The sequence below is a fragment of the Drosophila suzukii genome (assembly GCF_043229965.1).
Source record: "Drosophila suzukii chromosome 2 unlocalized genomic scaffold, CBGP_Dsuzu_IsoJpt1.0 scf_2c, whole genome shotgun sequence".
NCBI lineage: Eukaryota > Metazoa > Arthropoda > Insecta > Diptera > Drosophilidae > Drosophila > Drosophila suzukii.
The window spans coordinates 25,233,683-25,259,767 of NW_027255896.1; the positions used below are offsets into that span (position 1 = coordinate 25,233,683).

A 26,085-nucleotide genomic window follows, 5' to 3' on the forward strand; every position below is an offset into this window, starting at 1 on the left:
GGAAAAACATGCGGACTAATAAGATCCTTGACACTAGTTAAATGTTCCTTACCTGTTAGTGTGCGTCTTCTAATTGCGATGTCTTGTATAATACCCACACTCTTCTATAGTCTAGAGATCTATGCAAACTGTGATGTAGCAAGTCAACATAAGCTGAAAATAGCATACAATAGTATTGCGCGTTTTATATTTAATTTGCATAGATCTGACCATGTAACTCAATTTGCTTACAAGATATTTGATATAAGCTTGGCAGATTATATTAAAAGTAGAACAATAATCTTTTTACACAAAGTTATATACACCAGAGAGCCATCGACTGCGTAGCATTTGCGATGACCATGAAAAAATACGATGTTACAAGAGTTTAAGTTTACAGTACAGCATAGAGCGGGAAGTCAGATGAAACACGTCGATGCGCTCAGCTGCCTAACTTGCTTTCGTTTAAGAGAAGCACAGAACAAGGACGAGTGGATTAAGGCCGTGAAAACAGTTCTAGATAACGCAGAAAGTTGCGACGATTTTTTCGTTAGAAACAACATTCTCTATAAAGATGTTGCGAAAGAGCTTCTAGTCGTCCCAGAAACCATGCATGGAGAAATAATTGGAATTGTACATCGCGAAGGCCACTATGGCACTAAGAAGACTCGAGAGCTAGTTGAAAAATGCTATTACATTCAAAACATCCAAGATAAAGTGGAGAGGTTCGTCAAGAGTTGCGTAGAGTGCTTGATAATAGACTCAAAGAGAGGAAAAAAGGAAGGATTGTTGAAGCCAATTGACAAAGTCCAAGAACCTCTGGGTACTTAATACATTGATCATGTCGGTCCTCTTACCTAAACCAAAAAGAAATACAACCACATTTTAGCTGTGGTAGACGGATTTTCCAAATTCGTTTGGTTATATCCAACGCTTTCAACAGGCACTGACGAAGTATTAAACAGGCTGGAAAAGCAATCAGCAATCAGCAATCGGAAACCCTTGGCGCATCGTTACAGATAGAGGCACCGCATTTACGTCCAGTACCTTTAGGGACTATTGCAGTGACCAAGGAATCCAATTGTTACACATAACAACAGGTATGCCGAGAGGTAATGGACAGGTCGAAAGGATCCATAAAATTGTTACACCCATGCTAAGCAAACTTTGCCAGAATAATCAAGCGAACTGGTATTGCCACGTGGATAAAATCCAACAAATCATTAATGACACACCTCCCAGAACGACCAAATACTCTGCCTATAAAATCCTTACTGGATTAAATATGCGTAAAAAAGATGACGACATTAGAAAGCTCTTCGACGACATCGAAATCGATGAACTAAACTATGAAAGAGATGAAATAAGAAGAACAGCTCAGGAGAATATTGAAAAGGTTCAGCAGGAGAACAGGAAAACGTTTAATGAAAAAAGAAAGATTGAAACAGATTACAACTTAGGTGATCTCGTAGGTATAAAACGCACTCAATATGGAGTAGGCATGAAGATTAGACCAAAATTTTTCGGACCCTTGAAGATCGCAAAGAAGATGAAACATGGGCGCTACGAAGTACAAAAAGTAGGAAACCATGAGGGACCGAATTTAACAACTACAGCAGCCGAATTCATGAAGAAATGGAGTTTATTCAGGGGCGAATAAAATTGTAGGATGGCCGAATATAGGATTGGGGAATTTAGTATTAGTGTATGACCCTTGCAGCGTAAGAGTAACAGTGACATCAACGGCTTAGACCCTATTCCTTATTTTGAATTTGAACTGCGCTCCTACAGTCCGTTTATTATTTTGTTTTCCAATACTATTAATCGAGTACACTAAAGAATATCGAGTACATAAAAGAACATCGAGTCTTTCTTAGAAAGCATGGAGTAAGAAATAGCGACGCTACCAAGAGGGAGAGTGCAGCAAGTCGTAAAGTGAAGAAGTCGTCCAGTGCGTGGTTCGGCGAAGAAGTCGGTTTTAAAGACATACATATACATTACATCAAGAAACAATTCGTTCAGTAAAGTTTTAAGTAACATTATGTAACTATTCCCAAAGTAAACTAAATTTGTATTATCCCACATATGTATAATTCGATACCAAATATTGATGAAAATATAATCTCTTACACATTGGTGACAATGTTATTACAATTTCTACTGGATCATTACAATTCCTACTGGATCATACGAATTGAATGATATGACGAATTGAACAATAATACACTTAAAGTTAAAATAACTACCATGCGAGAGTCAGTTTACTTTAATAAGGAAACATCGGTTGGACAACTGTTTGGTTTCCATCAAAAAGTACTAGAGCCACATCCTACAAAAACCTATCGATCAGATCAGACTGTGAATATATTAAAAATTAATACAATTCGTTTGGAATGCAATATAATCAGCGGTTCATGTGTAGATAATACACCGAATCACACGTTACATGAGTTTAGCATTAATGTTCCGCTTGGGTATAAAATGACATTGACACCACATAACCTAATTTATTTACAAATCAACTGTGATGAAATAAGCACACTATCTATACGCATAGTTGATCAAAACGGTGACTGGGTGAATTTTCGTGGTAAAAACGTTTCGATTCGCATGCACATTCTATTAATAGAATGATTATTTATAGCTTAAGTCCTCAGCCAAGCATTACTAATTGTAAAGCTATAGAAAAAAGATCAACACTAAAAATAAGCTCACTTACTTTGAAAAATAAACTATTTTTAAAGTCGTTAGGATTGAAGCATCGAGTATAGTATTGTTTCTGAACGGTTGCAGTCTTTAATAACCTTCTATCCTATGTATCAGAAAACCGATATACATATATATTTATCCCTTTTTTCATTACTGGCAACGCTGCGACGACGTCGACTTTTTGCGAAATTCATATCAGTATCAAATAGGCTTCGCAACTGGCAAGAATAAAATTACATAAAATCCACACATCCAAATCGTTTATATTTGTTTTTGAAGTGCTTTGATTCTCAGAATAATTGTTTGCAATGGAACAATTAAAATCATTAGTGAAAAGTCGACCCACACTCAAGTCCAACATCACACGTGTCTTGGAATGGGCTGAACAAACAAAGATTGCTACACACACAAAAATCGTCACACGAACAGAGCTTCTTAACGAAGTTTGGAAGGAGTTCAACCAGTTCAGCGATTGCATTGCGCTTCACGAGGAAGTGGAAGGCTATGTCGATCCGAAGATCGCCAATGCGGCTTACGAAGCAAAATACCTAAGGGCAAGTGCTATTCTCAAGGAAAGGAGTAATGATCCGGGGACATCTACAAGCAGTGCGAGTGGTGGCAACGGGCTACACTCAAACAACGATGCAATCGCGAACTTGCTGCAACAAAACTAACAACTATTTGAGCGACTTCCCGTAAGTCAGAACACACCGAACACGCCTGATCATGTTGGTGGTAACGTCACATTAGCGAATTTTCGAACTCGGTACTCACGGCGAATTCAAATCTGAGCGAATTGCCTAAAATTCAAATCAAACGGTTCTCGGGCAACTACACAGAGTGGCCATCCTTTCAAGACATATATGAAAGCACAATTCATAACAAACAGCATTTGTCCAACACACAGAAGTTCCATCACTTAAAAACACTTCTCGTTGATGAGGCTGCCAACTTGGTTCGACACTTGGCAATTACGGACACGGCTTACAACACTGCATGGGAGCGTCTTAAGGAAATATACAATCGTCCACGGAACATTGTAAACTCGTTTTTGGAACAGCTTATGAGCGTGTCAACAACTACAAAGATCGATGCAGTTGTTCTACGGAAGGTTTCGGACGGAGCAAACGAAATTGTTCGTGGAATGGATGCGGTGAATCAGAAGGGACGCGATTGTTGGATCATCTATCTAGCCCTAGGGAAACTTGACGCTGACACACGGCGCTGGTGTATTGAGCGCAGCATGGAGACAGATTCACCCACTGTAGAGGAATTCTTCAAGTTTCTCGATTCTCGCTGCGAGAAACTGGAGCTGAGCAAAAGGGAGCTTGCGACTGGAAGCAAGACAACAACACATCCTGAAAAACCAAAACGGATCACACAATCGATGGTTGCGGTTGAAAATAGAGGCTGCACCAAATGTAGTTCTACAGAACACACTCTATATGGCTGTCAGCAGTTTCTGGATATGTCTGGACTGCAGAGGCGATCATTTGTGAAGGAGAAATCACTATGCTACAACTGCTTGCGACCTGGTCATGGGGTCAACAGGTGCAAGTAAACATACAAGTGCATGCAATGCAAACGAAATCATCATTCCCTTCTTCATGTCCAACCGAATCCACAGGCTAGTGGGAATCTTGCCCAGATAGCGGAAGGAGACGAGCAAAACTTAAGAGCGTCTAACACAAACTCAGTGATTTGGCCCAAGGAGCGGGCACCCAAAAGGTTGTATGTGCACAAGGCACTGCAAAATATACTCATCTAACGTCTTAAGGAAATATACAATCGTCCACGGAACATTGTAAACTCGTTTTTGGAACAGCTTATGAGTCTGCCCACAACTACAAAGATCGATGCAACAGTTCTACGGAAAGTTTCGGACGGAACAAACGAAATTGTCCGTGGATTGGATGCGGTAAATCAGACGGGACGTGATTGTTGGATCATCTATCTAGCCCTGGAGATACTTGACGCTGACACACGGCACAGGTGGATTGAGCGCAGCTTGGAGACAGATTCACCCACTCTGTAGGAATTCTTCAAGTCTCTCGATTATAGCTGCGAAGAAGTGGAGCTGAGCAAAAGGGAGCTTGCAGAGGCGATCATTTGTGAAGCAGAGATCACTATGCTACAACTGCTTGCGACCTGGTCATGGGGTCAATAGGCGCAGGTCAATAAACAAATGCAGGCAATGCAAAGCAAATCACCTGCTAGGCAGAATCACCTCATCTCTGTAACACCAAAATATCGACGCATCGACACTCGAGGTTTTTAAGTATCTGCAGCTGGCGGATACACATTTTAACACAGGACGAAAAATGTACGACAACAAGGGTAATCTTATCGCTATTTCGTCGGTATTTGGATGGGATATCACTTCTTTCATCGCATCGAACGCATGCAACGCTATCGAACTAACCACAACCATGGATATCGACTATACGCTTCAGAAGTTTTGGGAACTGCAGAACGTTCAAAGCAACACAAAATTTGAACCAGAAGACGAACAAGTCGAGAATCACTTTCTCGCCACCGACAGTCGCGATGAAAACGGGAAGTATGTCGTTGAACTTCCATTCAACACGGTATGTCCTGAATTCGGAGAAACTCTACATGGAGTGACGACTACAACAAAACGAGCAGCTGCGGACACAGTAGGTATACTTTATGTGGGAGTACATCAATCTGGGGCTCATGCGTGATGTGCCGCCAGGGGAAATCGCTACTGGAAGTTAGTTCTTTCTTCCCCACCACCCAGTACTATGCCGAAAACTGCGAGTGGTCTTTGATGGATCCTTTCGCGACGCTAATGGTAAGGCCTTAAATGACACTCTGTTCACAGGGCCCAGTATCCAGCGCGATCTATTTGCTGTGTGCCTACGCTTTACATAGTTACATAGTTAAAATGTTCCGCCAAATATGGATTAACAAAAAGCACAGAAACTACCAGAAGATCGTTTGGAGAGAGGATCCATCCGATCCGATCAAGCATTTCCAATTGTGCACTGTAACCTACAGTACGTCATGTGCACCATTTCACCAAATCCTACTGGAGAATTTTTATGTCGATGATCAAAGGGGTCAAACAATGAGGATGAACTGCGTCGAAACCGAGACGAGTTGATTCAGCTGATGTCGTGCGCATATCTTGAACTTGGGTAATGGGTATCCAATAACTCATTTATGTAAACGGATGATACCGACGCACAATCGTCGCCAGTTAAGGTCCTCGGAGTATGGATGCCAGTCCTGGAAAAGATATTCTAACGTACAACATAGGTCTAGCGGCAAATCCTGATTGCACACAGAGAAAAGTCTTGTCCGACGTCTCCAGGATATTTGATCCTCTCGGGCTCTTAGCACCAATTGTAATACAGTTTAAGATTATTTTCCAAAAACTCTGGATCTTAAACTTGGAGTGGGATGACCCGCTCCCAACTAAACTAGCGGACAACTGGCTGAAGTGTAGAGAAGATCTAGACACTCTACAAAAATTCCAATTACCACGCTTCGTTGCCAACGACGCAGACAATATCGAACCTCACGGATTTTCGGATGCCTCAACCAAGGCGAATGCTGCTGTGGTGTACAGCAGAGTTACAACTGACGACGGATCCATCTCGGTGTCCCTTGTGGCTGCGAAGACAAGGGTGGCGCCACTGAAACAACAATCCTTGCGACGTCTGGAGCTTTGCGCAGCACTTCTTCTAAGCCAAATCATTCGTTCGACCTCTTCTGGATTACGTCACAAGAACATAACTGTCTTTGCCTGGTCCGACTCATCAAAAGTGCTCTCCTGGTTATCCTATGCACCAGCCCAATGCACCAGACTCCAAATCAAACCCAGCTAACTGCGCTTCCAGGGGTCTGATGGCTGCTGACCTCATCGACATCCTTTTGTGGTGGAATGGACCTTTGTGGCTAAGGGACATAGATCAATACCTGGTAAAGTTGAACTATTCTCTTTTTGGTTATCTTTCAGACAACCGCATTCAATGAGAAGTCAAGTCCAAATGTTTGGCTTCAGTGGCTGTTGCAACTCAGGTTCATCCACTCGATGAGCTGATCGCACGAGTTTCTTCTTGGATCAAGCTCGTTCCCATTGTCGCTTATGTGAAGGGATTCATTCAACGCACACAAAACCCGTCCTGCGATAGGGCCTCAAAATCTCTTACATTTGATGAGATTAAGGCAGCAAGGATCATTTTTATAAAACACGCGCAAAGCCGTTTTTACGAGGACTATCAATTGATTCTTGCCAAGAAACCCCTAAGGAACCGATCGCAGCTGGTCAAACTTGCACCAAAAGACGAAAACGAATTGCTGAGGGTAGGCGGACGACTGCACCAATCGCAGTTGTCACAAGAGGCAAAACACCCAGTTTTGTTACCAAAAACACACCGAATCTCGAAGCTGATCCTGGAACACGAGCACCGAGGAAATCTTCACCATGGCGTTTCCTCCCTGTTTGTAATCGTTCGGCAGAGATTCTGAATAATTGGAGCACGTAATCTCATTCGCAGAATAACACACGACTGCTTATGGAGAGAGAGTTGTGAAAGCAGAGAGTGCGGACGCGTTCTATAATCGCTCCGTTTATTCCTTAAAGTTTTCAGCATAAAGCCAGAAGTGCAGCCGGCCATCCGGCGTGGAGCACTTGGGACACGCACCTGGACATCAGCTGGTGGACGGGAGGCCGTGGACGACATCCAGGAGCAGCTTGGGATTCTATCCCCAACAGGTTTTGCGGCCAGGCAGGGGCCGGTCGTTGGTGAGGGAGGGGAGGCATCTCTGCCTCTTATTAACTCTTGTTTGTTTGTTTAGCAGATGCCAAATTTTTTCACTCGCGCTTTCTTTTTTCGCAAACACTGAATCAGTGGTGGAAAGCGCTTGCGCGACCAGCTGATCGTAGTGTGCGAAAGGGGCTGCGGGTGCTACAGCAGCAAGCTTTGGACAGGGTGCAGGCCAAGCACATAAGTGCGTGCCGTAGCACGTAGGGAATTTTGGGCGGCTATTTAAAAAAAATTAGAAAATAAAATCCATAAACCTTAGTACTAAGATTTATCCCTCTTATTAAATAATTTATAAAAATATCAAAGTCCGATCGAAGAACAGCAGGGTACTGCGGGTAATGATCCAAGTTTCCTGCAGTACCATCGAAGTCCCCAGGCGGGGAAATGGCGGGCAGGGGATCGGGGGCACAACACCCTGGCGCTAGCCTATGGGTTGGGCCAACCAATAGTGGAGGCACGCCGGCAAACAAAAGCCTGGCGGCGCCGGCTAATGCCGACGGCTTCCACACGCCTTTGTCCAGTCTACCTGACTGGGCCAACACGGGAGCTGACCCGTTTAAAAAAAGCAGTGTAATGGCGAGATCGCCAGAAAAAAGGGTGGAGTGCAGTGGCAGGCAGCCTGGCACCCCCCCAGCAGGAGAAAAAAGCAGCCCAAAAGCTGCTGATATGATGAAACAGGGGGATATGATGAAACAGCTGACTGGCCTGGGATCAATGGCCAGGGAGCTGAAGAAGCTAATGGAAGGAAAGCGTTCCATAACAAACCCCATGAGGGACATAGTCGACGAAATTGACTATCTCCAGAGGGAAGTCCTGTCGGCTGTGCAATAGTCGAAGAACGAGAAAAAGCTAAGGAGATAGCTAAAAAAACCTGCGCAGAAGTGCTCGCGATCGGCACCAGCAAGCGACCCAGGGGTCAAGAAACTGGGATGACGTAAGCGGTACCAGCGAAAAAGGCGATGCATAAGGCACCGGCAAGTGAGGCCAGTCAAGGTGCAAGTAAAGGGAAACATGCTGGAACAGTGAGCACCAGCAAGCCCCAGAAACCTCGGAAGAAACCAGAGGAGTGGGCACAGGTGAAGCAAAAGGCTAGGAAGCCCAAGGTGCGACCGCCACGGAACGACGCGATAGTCATCGCAGCTGGATGACCCTCCGCTGGAGGGTCCTATGCCGACATCCTTAAAAAGATTAAGGCTGAACCACAGCTTAATGAGCTAGGACAAGCAGTGCAGGCCGTTAGGCGAACAGCAAAGGGGGAACTCCTAGTTATTCTAAACAAGTTCTCTGACCCTAAAATCGTAGAGCTTCAGACCGCAATGAAGGCTGTAATGAGCAATAAAGTCGACGTCAGAGCGCTGACTGAGACTATGCTGATCGAGGTAAAAGACAGCGATGAGACCACCGACAAAGCGGACATCTTATGTTCGGTTCAGTCACAGTTCGATGTGGAAGTGCCAGAATCCGCGGTGGTAAATCTAAGGGTGGCATACGGAGGCACCCAAACCGCCACACTAAGAGTTATGCCCGACATAGGAAGGCGACACTTGGAGAAGGACAAACTTAGGCTGGGATGGACCTGGCGTAGAATCCGCCCAAAGCTAACACCTAAAAGGGTTTTTTTGAAATGTATGGTGTTTAACCATATAGCAGGGAATTGCAGGGTCCAGGAGGACTGCTCAAAATGCTGCTACAACTGTGGCGCAAAGGAGCACCAAGCCAGAGGCTGCAAAGCAAAGGCCTGCTGCATGCTATGCAAACGCAAGAAGGAGAAAGATTGCGATCACCCAACAATGAGTGGGAAATGCCCGTACTTCAGGAGAGCTATGCAAGGGCTTAGGGGTAAATGAAGTTCCTTCAGATTAACCTAAACCATTGCGAGGATGCCCAATCGTTGCTGGAGCAAAATGTCATCGAGAAAAACGTAGACATTGCACTCATAAGCGAGCAATACAGGAATAAAAATTCCGGAGAATGGGTAACAAATAATAGCAAAAAATCGGCAATATGGAGCTGCGGTAATCCAAAACGACAGATTAGCAAGAAAAAATGCGGAAATTGCTTCGCTAGGGCCCAAGTGAATGGTACAGCTTTCTATAGCTGTTACCTGCCGCCAAGCCTTAGCCTTCCCCAGGCAATATCTGCGATCGAAGAGATTGCAGAACATGCCCGGGAAAATCGCCCCGCCGTAATTGCCGGGGACTTTAATGCCTGGGCTACGGAATGGGACTCCCCCCGAACCAACGCGAGGGGAAAGGCGCTACTTGAGAGCTTCGCCGCACTTGACCTAGTGCTGCTGAACTCTGGAACAAAACCGACTTTTTCAAGAGCCGGCACCAGTTCTATCATTGACCTCACATTTGTGAACGCTGGATTGGCCTCGGGCTCCAGCTGGGAGGTTAGTGACACCTACACGGGTAGTGACCATGCAGCAATAATCTGCACGATAAATTCTAGAAGTGGCCCACCACGAGTTCCAAAGACCGTGCCAGGTTACAAAATAGAAACGCTAGACGTGGAGATGGTACAGATGTTGTTCGAGGACTTCTCCACAAGCGACTCAGCTGAAGAAAGGGCAAACCAGATCGCAGAGGACACCAAAGTAGCCTGTGATGCATCTATGCAGAGAAGGGGGAAAACCCCATCAAGAAGAAGACCTGCATACTGGTGGAACCAATCCATTGCGGAAGCCAGGAAAGACTGCCACAGGGCAAGACGCGCATACCAACGCTCAAGAGAAGGGCCCGAATTTGAGGCACTTCAAATATACTTCAGGGAAAAAAGACGAGCCCTGGAAAAAACTATAAAAGAGAGCAAACGTAGGTGCTTTAACAATATATGCGAAGGAATAGACTCCAACCCATGGGGCTTCCCATATAAACTCGTCACAAAACGGCTGCGGCTATTTAGTCAGCCATCACCGACGTGCCCAGTCAGTCTAAAAAGGATAGTGGAAACACTATTCCCAGAGCAAGAGGGTATGGCGCGAACCTCACTGATCGTGAACAGAGCGAGCATAAAGCTCACAAGTGCCGAAATAGTCCTCAAGGTATTGAAGACAATACTGGACGACAAGGCACCGGGACCAGATGGAATCCCGACGCCGTCGGTAAAATGTGTGAAATCGCAGATAAAGTCATTGCGGGGAAAAGGTGGCTGTACGGCACTAAGCAGTACTGCATAGCGGCAACGTTGGATGTAAAAAAGGCTTTCAACTCCGCCAGCTGGCACCACACACTAAATGCACTGAGCAACATAAATGTACCAGTGTATATACAGAGAATAATAGCGAGCTACTTTGAAGGCCGCCTGCTCCTGTATGAAACTGATTCCGGGCAATCGACCCACAGGGTCACCGGGGGAGTTCCCCAAGGATCAGTCCTAGGCCCTTTGTTATGGAATGTCATGTACGATGGGATACTTAGGATCACGATGCCCGAAGGAGCACGACTTATTGGTTTAGCGGATGACGTGGCCACAGTGGTTACGGCAAAGAAACTACCAGATGCGGAAAGAATCTGCAACGAAGCGGGGAAACGAGCAAGCGCATGGCTCGACTCCAAGGGACTCGCCTTGGCAGCGCACAAGACTGAAGCAGTCGTGATAAGTAGCAGGCAGAAAGTGGAGGCGGTTACTATCAAAATTGGAGAAGCCACAACTACATCGCGTCCAAGCCTAAAATACTTGGGCGTCATGATCGACCACCGGCTTTCTTTCAAAGAACACCTAGCGTACGCTAGTGGCAAGGCAAGTAAGACCGCGGCCGCGATCTCGCGAATTATGGCGAACACTCGGGGACCAAGGCAACCAGGACGTAGATTACTGGTTAGTGCTGTCACATCCACGCTGATGTACGCTGCTCCCATATGGCCTCGAGCCACAAAAAATGGAAGTTATATGCAAGACGGCGACTCCGTGCAGGGATTGTGTGCCCTAAGGGTATGCAGTGCGTTCCGCAGGGGTCGCAACTGCAGAATCCCTACGGAAAAGGTGCAGAGAACTCACCATTGCTAAGTGGGAAGAGAGGTGGGAAAATAGTAGCAAAGGACGATGGAAGTATAAGCTTATCCCAGAACAGCAGAGATGGCTGAGACGTAAGCATGGACATGTGGACTTCTACTTAACGCAACTGTTGACGGGACATTGATGCTTTAAATACTATCTGAATAGGTTAAAGCATGAACGTTCTCCGCGCTGCCCACTCTGCGAGTCGGATAATGAAGGAGCAGAACATGTGTTTTTTGTCTGTCCGAGATTTTAAAATGAACGAAGAGATCTGAGCATAAGGGTTGGGAGGACGCCAGCCGCTTGTAACCAGGTGGACATTATGCTTGAATGAGAAGTAAATTGGTCTGCGGTATGCAACATGGCCACAATAGTATTCAAAACACTGCGCATCGCAGAAAGACTGCGAAATTCCAATGGGATAGAATCCTAGAGAGCCCTAAGGGGGGCATCTGAAAGATGCCAAAGTTCGGAGGCCACGTATCAGCAAGGGCAAAATTTGCCTGTTTGTCTGCATGGTCACCTCGGCCATACACCTGGTATGTGTAGCGCGATCTTCAGCGACAACGGGACAAACCTTATTGGAGTTAAGCGATCCCTTAACGAAATGCAAGTATTGCTTTCATCACAACGACACAAGGTCATCATCACATCCACTCTGGCGGATGATGGAATTCAGTGGGTACTCATTCCCCCTAGAGTTCCTCATTGGGGAGGGAAATGGGAGTCGGCAGTTCGCTGTGTCAACCTGCATCTGCGCCGAGTTACCGGCAATTCGAGGCTCACCTTCGAAAAAAGGCGTACCTTGCTTGCTCAAATCAGCGCAGTGACAAACTCGCGCCCCTATGCTACACATCGGATACCGAAAACAACTACTTATCACCCGCCCACTTCATAATTGGGCGACCGTTAAGCACCGTGTCAGATCCTGACTTAAGCCACATCCCTTTGGGCCGATTACGATATTGGCAAAGCATCCAGGCTATGCTTCAAGGCTTCTGGAAGAAATGGCTTTGGGAGTATCTGACTACTCTGCAACAACGTCCGAAATAGACCACTTCAACACCCAACATTTCGATCGATGAAGTAGTTCTCGTTAAGGAGTCTAATACACCACCAGCATCATGGCACATCGCACGGGTGATGGAAACCTATCCAGGGAAGGACAACCTCCTTCGAGCAGTCAAATTGAACACATGAACTGGATAGATAATCAGACCAATTACAAAGGTTGCCGTTTTGCCCAATTCAGAAACTGTGTTTCAGGGCGGGCCGGGATGTTCGTAAACGGTTGCAGTCTTTAATAAACTCTCATATTAAGGCGCATAATCCATCTCTATCCTATGTAACAGAAAACCGAAATATATATAAACATTTTTTCTTTTTTGGCAACGCTGCTACTACGGCGTCTTTTTGTGAAATTCATCTCAGTATCAAATAGGAAAATAGGCTTCGCAACTGGCAAGAATAAAATTACATACAGTCCACACAACTCAATCGTTTATATTTCTCACCATATTTTGTCCTCATACATGACCGTTTGGTTGAATATAATCTATTAAACGGACTAGTAGATAATTACTCGTAAAGTAATAGGGTATACTAGATTCGTCGGAAAGTAGGAAGCGTTTCCGACCCCATAAAGTATATATATTCTTTTTTGTATATGATGGACGTTGATGCACTACGAGCAGTACAAACAAGTGGCCCAACGACACCGAGCACGTGCTTGTTACGCGCCAGGGCCCTTTTATCAATTTGGGCAAAAAATACGAGTTCGAGATACAAAAAACAAATAGAGACGGGACACAAATGAAAATAAAAGAAGCAACTAAGAATGAAGCAAATGAGTTAAAATATTAGTTTTTAATACCGGGATAGAAGTTGAAGTGCAAATTAAATGATAAAGGTTGTTATAATTATTACATAGAACGCGAAAGGGCTCGTGCAGACAAAAATTAGATGTACATCGTGGCAAATTTAGGGGATACTAATTTCGTGTTAGTCTAACAGGAACATTGAAAGTTAGGCGGTTTACAACTTTGTGACGAACCCGCCTAGAAGGCGCGTGCGCCACAATAAGTACTACTTTCGTTATTATAACTTTAAGAGAAATACAGTGAATTATAATAAATGTTAAGTTTAATTAAGAATAAATAAGTCATAGCTAAGTTCAGAACCCTGGGCGGCAACGCCAACCGATAGTTCATCGAGACATGTTGAATACTAGAAAAGCGAAGGAGCTAAAATACCAGAGGTAGGAAAATACTAGAAATCCCGAATAGAGGAAAAGGCCGGAAAATGAGGGAGGGTCACGCGGCGATCGTGGCGGCTCACTTCTCTCGGGATCGCGGAACGAAAAAGACGTGTGATTCGGACACGGCTTAGCGAGCTCCTCGAAATAGCCGAGCGGAGGCGATCAAGTTCTGCAGAGTGGCCACGCGGGCGATTACAAGGCACACATATATATATAAGCAAGTCAGCTAAGGTTAGTACGGTCAGTTTCTCATGTGCTGAAGACGGTGTAGCGGACCCGAGTGAGGACAAAAATGAGTAAACGGTGAAGAATATCTAATTGCATCTCTCGATTGTGTGTTTCCTTCTCGTAGTTAGGTACCAAAACTAACCTAACTTTACCCCGTTCACACCGCTGCTTCGGACCTGGATGTGGACCTCCTTCCCGTCCGCTCCAGTAGTTTTCGTGCCTCCCCTGTAGTTTTGGGATTCGTGCGTGGACACCCTTCCCGCCGTATCCGCGATCCTAGCTTTCCCACCACTTCCGTAGTATTTGGGATTTGCGCGTGGACACCCTTCCCGCCTTATCCACAAGCCTAGTCTTCCTGTCGTCTCCGTAGTTGTGGGATTCGCGCGTAGACACCCTTCCCGCCGTATCCGCAATCCTAGTTTTCCCGCCTCCCCCCGTAGTTTTTGGGATTCGTGCGTGGACACCCTTCCCGCCGTATCCGCAATCCTAGCTTTCCCACCACCTCCGTAGTATTTGGGATTTGCGCGTGGACACCCTTCCCGCCTTATCCGCAAGCCTAGTCTTCCTGTCTCCTCCGTAGTTGTGGGGTTCGTGCGTGGACACCCTTCCCGCCGTATCCACAAGCCTAGTGTTCCCGTCTCCTCCATAGTTTTGGGATTCGTGCGTGGACAACCTTCCCGCCGTATCCACAATCCCGCCGCCTCCTTAGTTTTGGGATTTGCGCGCGGACGCCCTTCCCGCCTTATCCACAATCCTAGCTCCTTCGCCATCCTGGGGTTCGCGTGCGGCTCCGCCCCTCGTGCAAACTTACGCCCACAAAGTAATCCCCCGGCCTCGCCAGAAGGTCCAGCCCGGTGGATTTGTCACCTCCGACGCGAAACCCAAGACTTACTCCCGCCAAGTAATCTCCCGGCTCGGCCTCGCCCGAAGGTCCAGCCCGGTGGAAGTGCAAGACTCCGGCCAGCCCGTTAGGTCGCAGCCCAGGAATCGGACTCTGCATAACCAACGTCATCTGCTTTTCTTCGACGCAAATAAGGACCTCTGGTGAAGACTCCTCTCAAAGTTACCCGTTCCCCCTGTGGAGTGGAACCCTCTAGTCCGGCGTTTCGGTGATTTACAAATTTTCTTGTAAAGGACTCTGGATCCGACTGAGATCTGTATCCCGGCCGAGAAAGCACCCTTACAAGTTCTACAGAATCAATATCACCTCTTATAAGATTTTGCATAAAAATAGTACCAAGCATTGTTCTACGATTTGCAAGGGTAGGTAAATTAAGCAATAGTAATCGACTCTGATAGGAAGGTAGCCTTATGTTTTGATCCCAGTTCAAACTACGAAGGGCAAAAAGAAGAAATTTTTTTTGTACCGACTCAATACGGTCAATATGCACTTGATATTGTGAACTCCAAACCGAAGAACAATATTCCAAAATAGGACGGACAAGAGAGGTAAATAATAATTTGGTTGTATAAGGGTCATCAAATTCTTTTGACCAACGCTTTATGAACCCAAGAACACTCATGGCCTTGCTGACAGTGGACATAATGTGGCAGTCAAATTTAAGTTTTGGGTCCAGAAGAACGCCTAAGTCATTAACTGAATATATACGGTCGAGTGGCGTATTTTGAAGAGAGTAACTAACAAAACTAGGAGTACCCCTATGAAAAGTCATAACGTTGCATTTAAGGCAGTTCAAATTTAAAAAACTGAAAACAATCAATATCTGACTGTAAGTTGAAACCCGACGCTATATCATTATGTGATAAACAAAACTTAACATCATCAGCATACATTAGTACACGAGAGTGTGTTATGATAGAGGGAAGATCGTTAATAAATAAAGTAAACAGCAAAGGGCCCAAATGACTACCCTGAGGCACTCCAGATGTCACATAGATCAGTTTTGAGGCTGCGTTCTTGAATATAACCTTCTGAGTCCTACCATTCAAATAACTTGAAATCCAAGTTAATAGATTACATGGAAACCCAAGCTGATTTAATTTGAATAAGAGAAGAGAGTGGTTGACAGAGTCAAAGGCCTTACTAAAATCTGTGTACATAACGTCAGTCTGCATTTTATTCTTAAATCCATTTATTACTATAAGAATACACACAATTTATTTATGTGTGTGTGTGATTTCCTGGAAGCTTAATAAAAAAGTTGAAATTTGAATTGGCAAGACAAGATATTTCTGGGAGTGCACATTGACCCAACATTTGTTGCTTGAATTGGGGAAACCCAGTAAAACCCAATTAGGTCAATCTTAAAATTAATACAAAGAAAAATCAATTTTCAAAATGACAAAATGATGTGATGCAAAATTAACATACAAAACAATTAAAGGCAATTTCAGGAAGTAATCTTTTAAATTTGAAAATTATAAAGTAACTAGGAATATCTTCTGTTTCCAAACTTAATAACTAGAAAATATAACAGATTTTAAATTCAATAACATAGTTTCAAAAAATTATTCTTTTAAATGATAAATTAAATTATGTCTTCAACTTTTATGTAAGTATATAAAAAAAATTGTCGTCTGCATCCATCAATCGGTTAAGCCAAGACGCTGTCTTAGTTGTGCGAAGCGTGGAGCTGGGAGTGGTTTTGTTAATTTTTCTATCCGTAGTGATATTTCTAATATCAGATGGGCGGAAGTCCTCTCGCATGCGGATGTGAATACAACCTATGAAGTTTTTATATCTTTTCTCTCTACTATTATAGGCAGATATGCTAAAACTAGAGTTCAAAGTTCTTATAGACTACCATGGTACACACAAGGACTAAAAAAATACAAAAATCTCAGAAATAAATTCTATAAGCGCTACATAGAAAGCGGTGAAGCTGCCGACTTTGATCGGTACAAACAACATAAGCGTGAGTTTGAGTTCCTCAATAAATTCTTATACAGCCAATATATTGCTGATATAGAGTGTAAACAAATTACCAATCCTAAGTCATTCTGGCACTTTGTCAATTCTAAACGAACAACCTCCTACTTACCTTCCCATATGTCATATGAAAGTCTTTCAGCTTCTTCAGATATTGGGGTCGCTAATCTATTTGCTAAGTACTTTGCATCTAACTTTGAACCGAGCTCGCTGTGGAATGACGATGATTCACTCAGTGCCATTGCCACGATGCTAAATATTGGGTGCTTAGATGTTACTGATTTGGACTGTCATATGGCGGCTGAGAGTTTTAACGACTCAGGAAAATTAGACTGCGATGGCCTTTCTCCATTTATTTTGAAAAACTGTATAGGTGTTCTTTGTGAGCCCCTAAAAATGATCTTCAACAAGTCTCTTTCCACTGGGGCATTTGCGAATAGATGGAAACTTGCCACAGTTTCTCCTATATTCAAGTCTGGTTACAAAAATATTGTTTCAAATTATAGGCCAATTGCAAAGCTAAGTAATGTCTCAAAAATGTTTGAACGAATTGTAGCTAAGCAGCTAACTTTTCTTGCTGGTCGGATCATCAGTCCTAACCAACATGGTTTTATGCCTGGAAGGTCAACTACCACTAACTTAGCTACGTTTAATCTTTTTTGCATCCACTCGTTTATCAGTCATCATCAAGTTGATGTAGTCTACACCGACTTCGCCAAAGCATTTCACAAAGTCTCCCATAATGTTTTATCGGCAAAATTGCAGAAATTGGGATTTCATTCATCAATATTAAATTGGTTTAAATCTTATTTAGATGGGCGGATTTATAGAGTAGAGTGCAATGGTGTTTTCTCAAACCCGTATGTGGCTACTTCTGGCCTTCCTCAGGGAAGTGCATTGGGTCCGTTTCTATTCATCATCTTCATTAATGATTTAAGCTATTGCATAACAAATTCTGAATTCCTATTGTTTGCGGACGATCTTAAAATATTTAGGTCTGTGAATTCAATCTCCGATAGTGAACTTCTTCAAAATGACCTAGTAAAAGTGGGAAATTGGTGTTCTCGTAATAAGTTGCCTCTGAACGTGTCAAAATGTTTCTACGTTAGGTACAGCAAACGATTAATTAATGTCCTTAGCTCTTATTCCATTAGTTCCCATGTTCTTTCCTTAAGAAATGAATCACTGGACCTAGGAGCTATGTTTGATACCAAATTTATTTCCTTGGATCACATAAACTACATAATTCCAAAGGCATACGCTATGTATGGTTTTGTAAAACGAAATTCCACGCAATTTAAAGATCCGTACACGAAACTAAGCCTATTTTCTTCGTTCATTAGGTCCAGATTGGAATATGCTTCGTTTGTCTGGAGTCCGACTGGAACTACCCACATCAATCGTATTGAGCGTGTTCAAAAAAAATTCCTATCTTTTGCCCTTCTTTCTCTAAACTTTAATGACCCGGTTCCCTCTTACTCTGCGAAATGTCGTCTTGTGCACCTTTCTTCCCTACAAGATCGTAGAACAACTAGCGCACTAGTGTTTATTTGTGAATATCTTTTAAAGCCTTTTCAAACACTTTAAACCAACAACTAGCCGCCTGCTTAAGACCATAAATTGCTTTATTCAACTTACAAACATGACTGCTATTACAAGACAGTCCTTGAGGAACTCTCATGTATATTTCCTCTTTTAAATCTCCATTTAAAAAAGCAGTTTTTACATCCATATGATGTACTTTAAGGCTATACTGGTTTGAAAAAGACATTATAAGTCTGAAACTTGCAATTCTAGCCACAGGGGCAATGTTTCGTCGTAATCGATTAAATATTCCTGTGTAAATCCTCGTGCTACAAGTCTGGCTTTATATTTTACTGATCTACCAAACTCGTTCTGTTTTATTGTAAGTATCCATTTACAATCGACTATGTTTTTGATTTCAGGTCTTTCTACCAGTGACCATGTTTTGTTAATTTCATGAGAATTAAGCTCATCTTCAATAGCTGCTCTCCACTGTTCTTTATCACTCCTTTTATTAATTTCATCAAAAGATATTGGAGCACTACCTGTTAAAGTTTGCGCATTCATTCACAATTTGGGCTTTTCTTTTAGTCTATTGCTTTTTCGAATTTGAGTATTAGAGTCACTTGGTTCACCTTCAGATAAAACACCAGATATCTCTGGATCGGCATTTTTCACTTCATTCTCCACTTCATTTTCAATTTCACTAGGCTGCACATCTGATAATACCATATCAGTGTTTTTCTGAACCGTTTCACTCTCAATAAGACCAGAGTCTTGAAAAGCAGGTTCAATATTTTCTTCAAGAATGGGAAAATCCATGTTGTTATCAACATCCACAGCTCTAGACATTATCCTGCTTGATTCATCAAACACTACATCTCTTGCAATAACAAATTTGTTATTCTCCACATCCCATACTTTATATCCATTTGGTTCATACCCGACAAGTATACCTTTCCATGATTTGTCATCAAATTTTCTTTTTCTCTTTTTATTGAGAACGTTTACTGTCGAACCAAAAACTCTTACGTACTTCAGGCACGGCTTTTTGCTGTGCCACATTTCAAAAGGTGTCTTTCTGCATTCATGTAATGCACTAGTTGGGCTTCTATTAGTAAGGTAGGTGGCTGTTAGCACTGCTTCACCCCAGAAAGTTTTCTGAATCTTGCCCCCTATAACTAAAGCTCGAGCTTTTTCCGTTATAGATCTAATCATCCTTTCGGATACACCATTTTGTTGTGGAGTATGTGGAACCGTCAGGTGGTAACTAATGCCTTTTTGAACACAGAACTCTTTCATTTCATTCGATAAATACTCCCTACCATTATCAATATAAAGGTTAACTATATTTAAATTAAACAAAGCATGCGTTTTAGCTACATAGTCTTGAAATACACTAAAAACTTCTGACTTATAACTCAACAGGTAAGTTACACAATAATGCGTATACTCCTCAATAAAAACTACATAATAATTCTTATGATCAACAGTAGATGGGGTTATTGGACCACACACATCAGAATGTACAACAAATAATGGTCGATTTATGTGGTCCTTATTTTTAAATTTATTAAAACTTAATCTCGCCTGCTTTCCCTTGACACAAGCTTCACATAATTCATTTTCTGGTTTTATGTTATTCAGCAAATCTGTATCGTCAAACATATTTTTGGTTTTAATTTCTAAAAACTTTCCCTTACTCAAATGACCTAGCCTCTCATGCCACAAACTATACTTATTATTTTTAGCTGCATTTGCAATACAAGCTAGTTTATTAGAAAAGAAATTAACCAATGGAACATTTCCAAATATACTTCCATTCATTACAATTATTTTACCTTTTCTAACAGTTACACCTCCTGGGTGAAATACAATGGTAAGGCCTGCCTCCTGCATTTTTTTAACTGAGATCAAGTTTTCAGGGATATCAGGACAGTATAAGACATCTTTAAGCTCAATTTTCTCCTTTGAATCTGTGTACAGCTTCACTGTTCCTTTCTTAACTGCATAAATGAATACATTGTTCTTGGCAACAGAAATTTTAATAGGTTCATCTAGTTCAGTGATAGTTGTAAACAAACTCTCATTGTTGGCCAAATGGTCTGATGCGCCAGAATCCAATAAGAACCCAATGTTTGGTTGGCTATTTGCGCGTCTCATCACAAATGCGATTCCATTATGATTTCCTTGTCTTTGTGTGGATGTCATCTGCGCCGGTTTGCCATTTCCATGTTTCTCCTTTTCCCTTTTTAGAGCAAAGCAATCTTTTTTAATGTGACCACTCTTGCCGCAATGAAAACATTTTTTCTGGAACTTTGAAACTCTATTTGTTGCAAATTTGCTACTTTTCTTATAGGAAAGTTGAGGCTTACTGCCTTTTTTTACAGCCTGCATAACCATTAGACTGGTATCTTTGCCAATATTTTTTAGCTTGATCTCGTGATCCAACAGACGATTTTTTACAAAGGCCAAGGTTAAATTGTTTTCTGCTAAAGTTTATATTGCCGTTATAACGCCGTCATACGAAGATGGCAGTGTTAGTAGTAAATGCGAAACCTTGTCCATTTCTTCAACTTTAGCACCTGATGCTAGCAGTTCGGCAATGAGTTCGTCAAACAAATTAAAATGGCTTAATAACTGAGAATCGCTCTTAAGTTTTAAAGATAGCAGTTGATTGCGTGTAGACAACTGTGAGGCCAAACTCTTCCTCTCATGGATTGAATCTAAATCTTGGAAAACCTGCTTTGCAGTATCTTCACTTTTAGCAAAACCTAAAAACGAGTCACTTAAGTACTCAATGATCACGCTTTTTGCGCATTTCTCCTTTTTCTGCCATTCAACCAAATCTTCTTCTTCTTCTTGGTCTATAACCTTCAACACATCTATTTCGTTTAACAATGCCCTTATACGAAATTTCCAGATGGAATATTTTTCTCCATCAAATGGCCATATATTTCGTTTATTGGTTTTCTCCATTTTTTGTAAATATATATAATAAAATTATACTTTTACTTAGCTGCAGTTATGGCGTGGTCTGGGCCCATAACCTATAAGAATACACACAATTTATTTATGTGTGTGTGTGATTTCCTGGAAGCGTCAAACTATTTCGTCAGAATCCAGATTTCATGTGTTGTCTCTTGTATTCGTCCTGTGGTCCTCCCACAGCATGTATAATGTGCTCGGCGCAATACTACACTTCCCACCAACTCACAAACCAAGTTAAATACACTTTATGTATAGTTTTAGATATATATTTTGAGTTCCTTGGATCACGTCTTGTCACTTCAAAATTATGCGGAATAAGTGAGAGCTGAACCAGCTCATCGGAACCAAAACGATATTAGTGTTACCAGTAGTGAGCAGAATACTTTTGCTTATACGATATTCTTATCGATATGAAGTAATGTCATATTCCAACAATTACAATAGATGACAATTCCAGAAGGTTGGTGGTGGTCGATCTTCGCTTAACAAAACCATGCTGACACGGTGATATTAGCGAGGAACATAAATGTTGCAAATGAGAAGTAATAATACGTTCAAATGCTTTAGGAATTGCCGACAATTTAGAAATACCTCTGTAATTCTGGGCATCCGCCTTCGCACCCTTTTTGTGAAGTGGAATGATAAAAGAGTCCTTCCAGATAGTAGGAAAAACTGACGATGAAATAGACAAATTAAAAAGTTTAAGAATCGGTTTACATATGGTTGACGCACAAAACTTAAGCGCACACCCGGGGAGTCCATCAGGACCGGGAGAATAAGTTGGCGTTATTTTTTCTAAGTCTCTTACGAGAGAAATTTCCGAAATTTCAGGGGTAAAGATACAATTTGCCTTATTTAAGGGATTAGGGTAGTTAGAATTTGACCAAGCAGCCGAACTATAAGTAGTTTGGAAAAACTCGGCAAATAAATCAGCAATTTCAGAATCCGTCGATGCCTCCATTGAGTTAAAACGTACCGATGAAGGCAATGCTGACGACTTACGCTTGGCATTGACAAAGTTATAAAACTGCTTCGGATCATTTGAAAATTCAAATTTACATCGACTTAAATACACATTAAAATCCGATCGAGCCACCACATATTTCGAAAAATCAGATGGCTTACCCGATTTCTTATACTTTTTATAAGTGTTTGTCTTAAGGTTTTTAAGTCTTTGAAGCGCATTGGTAAACCAACGTGGGAGAAGGTCGAGAAGCAGTGACTTCACCTAAAACAGCTGTATCCATAGGCGCAGTAGGTTCACATACCACAGTGTCAACAGAGACTGCTGCAGCCACAAAGTTCGGATTTGGGGTGGTTACCGTGACCGTATTAACTGCCGCTAAGCTGTTTTTTTACGTTTAGGCGACTCAGTTAGTAATTTTTTATTATTAAATTGGGCACAAACGGAATTGAACCCCTCGTTGAGCTGTTCAAAAGCACCAGAGAGATTCAAAAGGCTGTCTGGAGTCTGCTTCATAAAGCCGCTCATCTCAACAACCATTTCCTTGCAGGATCCACATGACCACATGAGTCCAGAATTCTGATCAATGAAGTCTTTGACTCTACCAGTAAATCCTGCGCATTTAACGTGCATCATCGACTTGCAGAGCCAGCAGAAAATAAAAGGGTCTTTAGTTGAAGACGAAAGAGTACAATTTTTCTTAGAGCAGACAAGAGCCATTTAAAGGAAATTAAATAAAATAAAAAAATATATGAAAAATACCTCCAGTAAATTTGGCACTGGGATCAAATTCCAAAACCACAAAGGCACAAAACACGAAAAAAATAAGAGTGCGAGATCGCGTATTAATTTAAATGTAAGAGAGCACGAGAGAAATAATCTTCTATCGATTGAGCGTTGCTTGTGGGACACTGACAACTTTACGCAGGAACAGTTACAATGTAAAGCAAGCAAGAGAGAGAGAGAGACAAGAGAATAGCACTCCAAAAGTCTACCAGAAATTTGGCAGGATCAGAGAGAGTATAAGTTACAGTTGTAATATAGAGCGGGAGAGAGAGTGAGAATCAAAGAGTTTTAGCAAGTTTAGTGAGTATAAGAATTACACTAACAAAGCTAGGAGATTAAACAAATCTAATATAAATGTTAAAATAACTATAATCACTGGGAGATCTAGTAAAAAACACTAAACACACTAACCCAGCGGTTAGACTAAGCTTTGTTAATAAACAAACACAAAACACTCGCAAAAAGTCACAGAATATACAAAAATTCAGAGCACAAGAGTAAACACAACCGTTCACAAGCGACGCTAAATCGAGTATGATCAAGATCACTAGCCGAGTCGATCTAGTCATGTCCATCTGTTCGTCTGTCCGTCTGTCTGTCTGCCCGGATGAACGCTGAGATCTCGGAAACTATGGGAGCTAGGCTATTGAGATTTGGCGTGCAGATTCGTGAGCTTCTTACGCTGCGCAAGTTTGTTTCAGCAGAGTGCCACGCCCACTCTAACGCCCACAAACCGCCCAAACTGTGGCTTCTACAGTTTTGATGCTAGAATAAAAACTGAAATGTATTGTTCTCATCAATACCTATCGATTGAGCCAAAAAAAAGTTTGCCACGCCCACTTTAACGCCCACAAACCGCGAAAACCTGGGACGCCCACAATTTTCATGCTAGATAAACAATTTTAACTGAAATGTATTGGTCTCGTCAATACCTATCGATGGATCCAAAAAAAAAAATTGGCACGCCCACTCTAACGCCCATAACGCTTTAATCTGTCTACCGCCGGTAGGTGGCGCATTTCAATCTCGCTTTGCTGCTTGCATATCTCCATTTCCCTTTAGTCCCATTAGCTGAGTAACGGGTATATGATAGTCGAGGTACTCGACTATAGCGTTCTTCCTTGTTTTTTAATAGAAACACCATATGATTTTACTTTGCTAAATACAAAATCTCGAAAGACTGCAATTTGGTTAATCAATACACATCACAAAATATTTGGAACGATGGAGAAAACAGTTATACACAAACTCGAAAGTATCTGAGGACAATTACAAGCGGAAATCAAATTATTTGTAAAGGTGTGGAAAACAAACGATTTCTACAGACGTTTTTTGGGAGTCGTCAGCTCATTAATATCGAGGAAACGGTTGTTCGTCATTTAACATGTTTAAAGGAAACCGGTTTTCCTGTTGTGAAACACACCTTAAGGGCGGGGTTTGTGCTCTTAACAATGCATACATTATTTTGACATTTTTTAAAAGTAGCTTCAAAACAATAAAATAATTTTTATACATTATTTTAAAGTTGAGACTAGATGTGTAAAGATGTGCAAGAAAACGAAATTAACCAAATTAAGTTTCATAAGGAAATTGACCAATTTATTGAACAATTTAAAAGACAGATAATTGGTCAGCATTTTCAATACCTTCTAAATACAAAAACTACGTTCATGAATCGAGGTTGACATGATCTCAAAACACTTTACATGCGCGTGCTTTATCTATGCAAATCGCCGGAATCAAAGCAGAAGATTAATTCCTATATATAACAAAAATGTTCGCATTACCAAAATAAATAAATAAATGTATTATTATGCTACAAAATAAACTTCTGGCTTTTTATTTCGAGCTAAAACTACAGGTACGGAGAATGGAATTTATTTTCTTGACTGAGACATGTCGGCTACTTGCGAGTGGTTGCGCGGTCGTGATTTCAACCCCTATTATGGGACGTGTTAGAGCTAGCAGTCAGCCGTGAGGTCGTTGGCGTGAGGCCCATGATCTTTTATTGCGGTCAGGTAATGGACAGGTGCGCATGTTCGGGTACCTCTTGCTTAAATCCCTTTTATGACATATTTATGACCCATTTGTGGAAAGGAGAGAATCTTAGACAATTTACCAGTTAAACGTTCTGGGGCGGACTCTAAAATATTCCACATCTGAGAATCATTGCCTTGTGAGATTTATGTTATTGAGGCTCATTTGATTTTTAAATTAATTTTACAATTATAGAAAACATTATTCCCCAACATGATCGGACATGTTCTTCTAAGATAACCATCTTTGAATACTTTGGGTGTGCGACCTGAGGCAAAAGGGTACGTGATCACACCTTTCCCCAACATGATCGGATATGTTCCTCTAAGATAACAACCTTTTGATACTATGGTTGTGCGACCTTTCTCACGTGCACCTTTCTCATCTGACTATTAATTGCTCATAATGAGGGGAAGGATACATGATCAATATTGTCACATGGGGATGTGGGGCTAGGGGGCAATCTCCTCTGACATAACAACCTTTGGATACTATGGGTGAATCCGAGTTTCCATACTACTAAGCTGTGAGCCACTCTACCGGGATATTTCCCATTATTTGTTTTTACAGTTACAAAACACAATATATGCACGGCCTAACAACGCGTCGAGCTGGAATCCGTACTTGAGTACTTGCGGATAATTCTGGATAATGCAAATAAATTTATTTTAATGTGTGAATGTTAAAAAAATGTCACGATCATGCCCATAATGAATGGACTTGATTGTCCCCACCCACACATCCCTCATGGACAATAGTGATCCCTTTCTCTAATTATCAGCAGTTAATAATAATAACATGTATCGTGTCGTAGTGTACGTAGAGCCACAGAATACCGAAAAAAGGTTCTTGTCGATCAGATTCGTGACCGATCGTGTTAAGAAGGCTTTTGTTTTCTGACCCTATAAAGTATATAAAGCGA

At 42.1% G+C, this 26,085-nt stretch overlaps 2 protein-coding genes across 2 annotated transcripts; both read left to right on the forward strand.

Annotated features, from left to right (window-relative positions):
- The first annotated feature begins 1,264 nt into the window (after nt 1–1,264).
- Nucleotides 1,265–4,249, forward strand: LOC139354376 (uncharacterized). Its single transcript, XM_070998600.1, has 2 exons — nt 1,265–1,558; nt 3,578–4,249. Exons 1-2 carry the CDS (start codon nt 1,265–1,267, stop codon nt 4,247–4,249), a joined length of 966 nt encoding a protein of 321 aa, XP_070854701.1.
- Nucleotides 4,250–9,327: 5,078 nt separating this feature from the next.
- LOC139354377 (uncharacterized) lies at nt 9,328–11,495 on the forward strand. Its single transcript, XM_070998601.1, has 2 exons — nt 9,328–10,083; nt 10,392–11,495. Exons 1-2 carry the CDS (start codon nt 9,328–9,330, stop codon nt 11,493–11,495), a joined length of 1,860 nt encoding a protein of 619 aa, XP_070854702.1.
- Nucleotides 11,496–26,085: the final 14,590 nt, after the last annotated feature.

Excerpts from the sequence above, each read along its gene's own strand:
- LOC139354376 (XM_070998600.1), top strand. The coding sequence starts at position 1,265 with ATGCGTAAAAAAGATGACGACATTAGAAAGCTCTTCGACGACATCGAA. Across the intron at positions 1,559-3,577 it reads GGCGCTACGAAGTACAAAAA|CATTTGTCCAACACACAGAA; the intron begins GTAGGAAACCAT and ends CATAACAAACAG.
- LOC139354377 (XM_070998601.1), top strand. The coding sequence starts at position 9,328 with ATGAAGTTCCTTCAGATTAACCTAAACCATTGCGAGGATGCCCAATCG. Across the intron at positions 10,084-10,391 it reads AGATCGCAGAGGACACCAAA|TCAGCCATCACCGACGTGCC; the intron begins GTAGCCTGTGAT and ends GCGGCTATTTAG.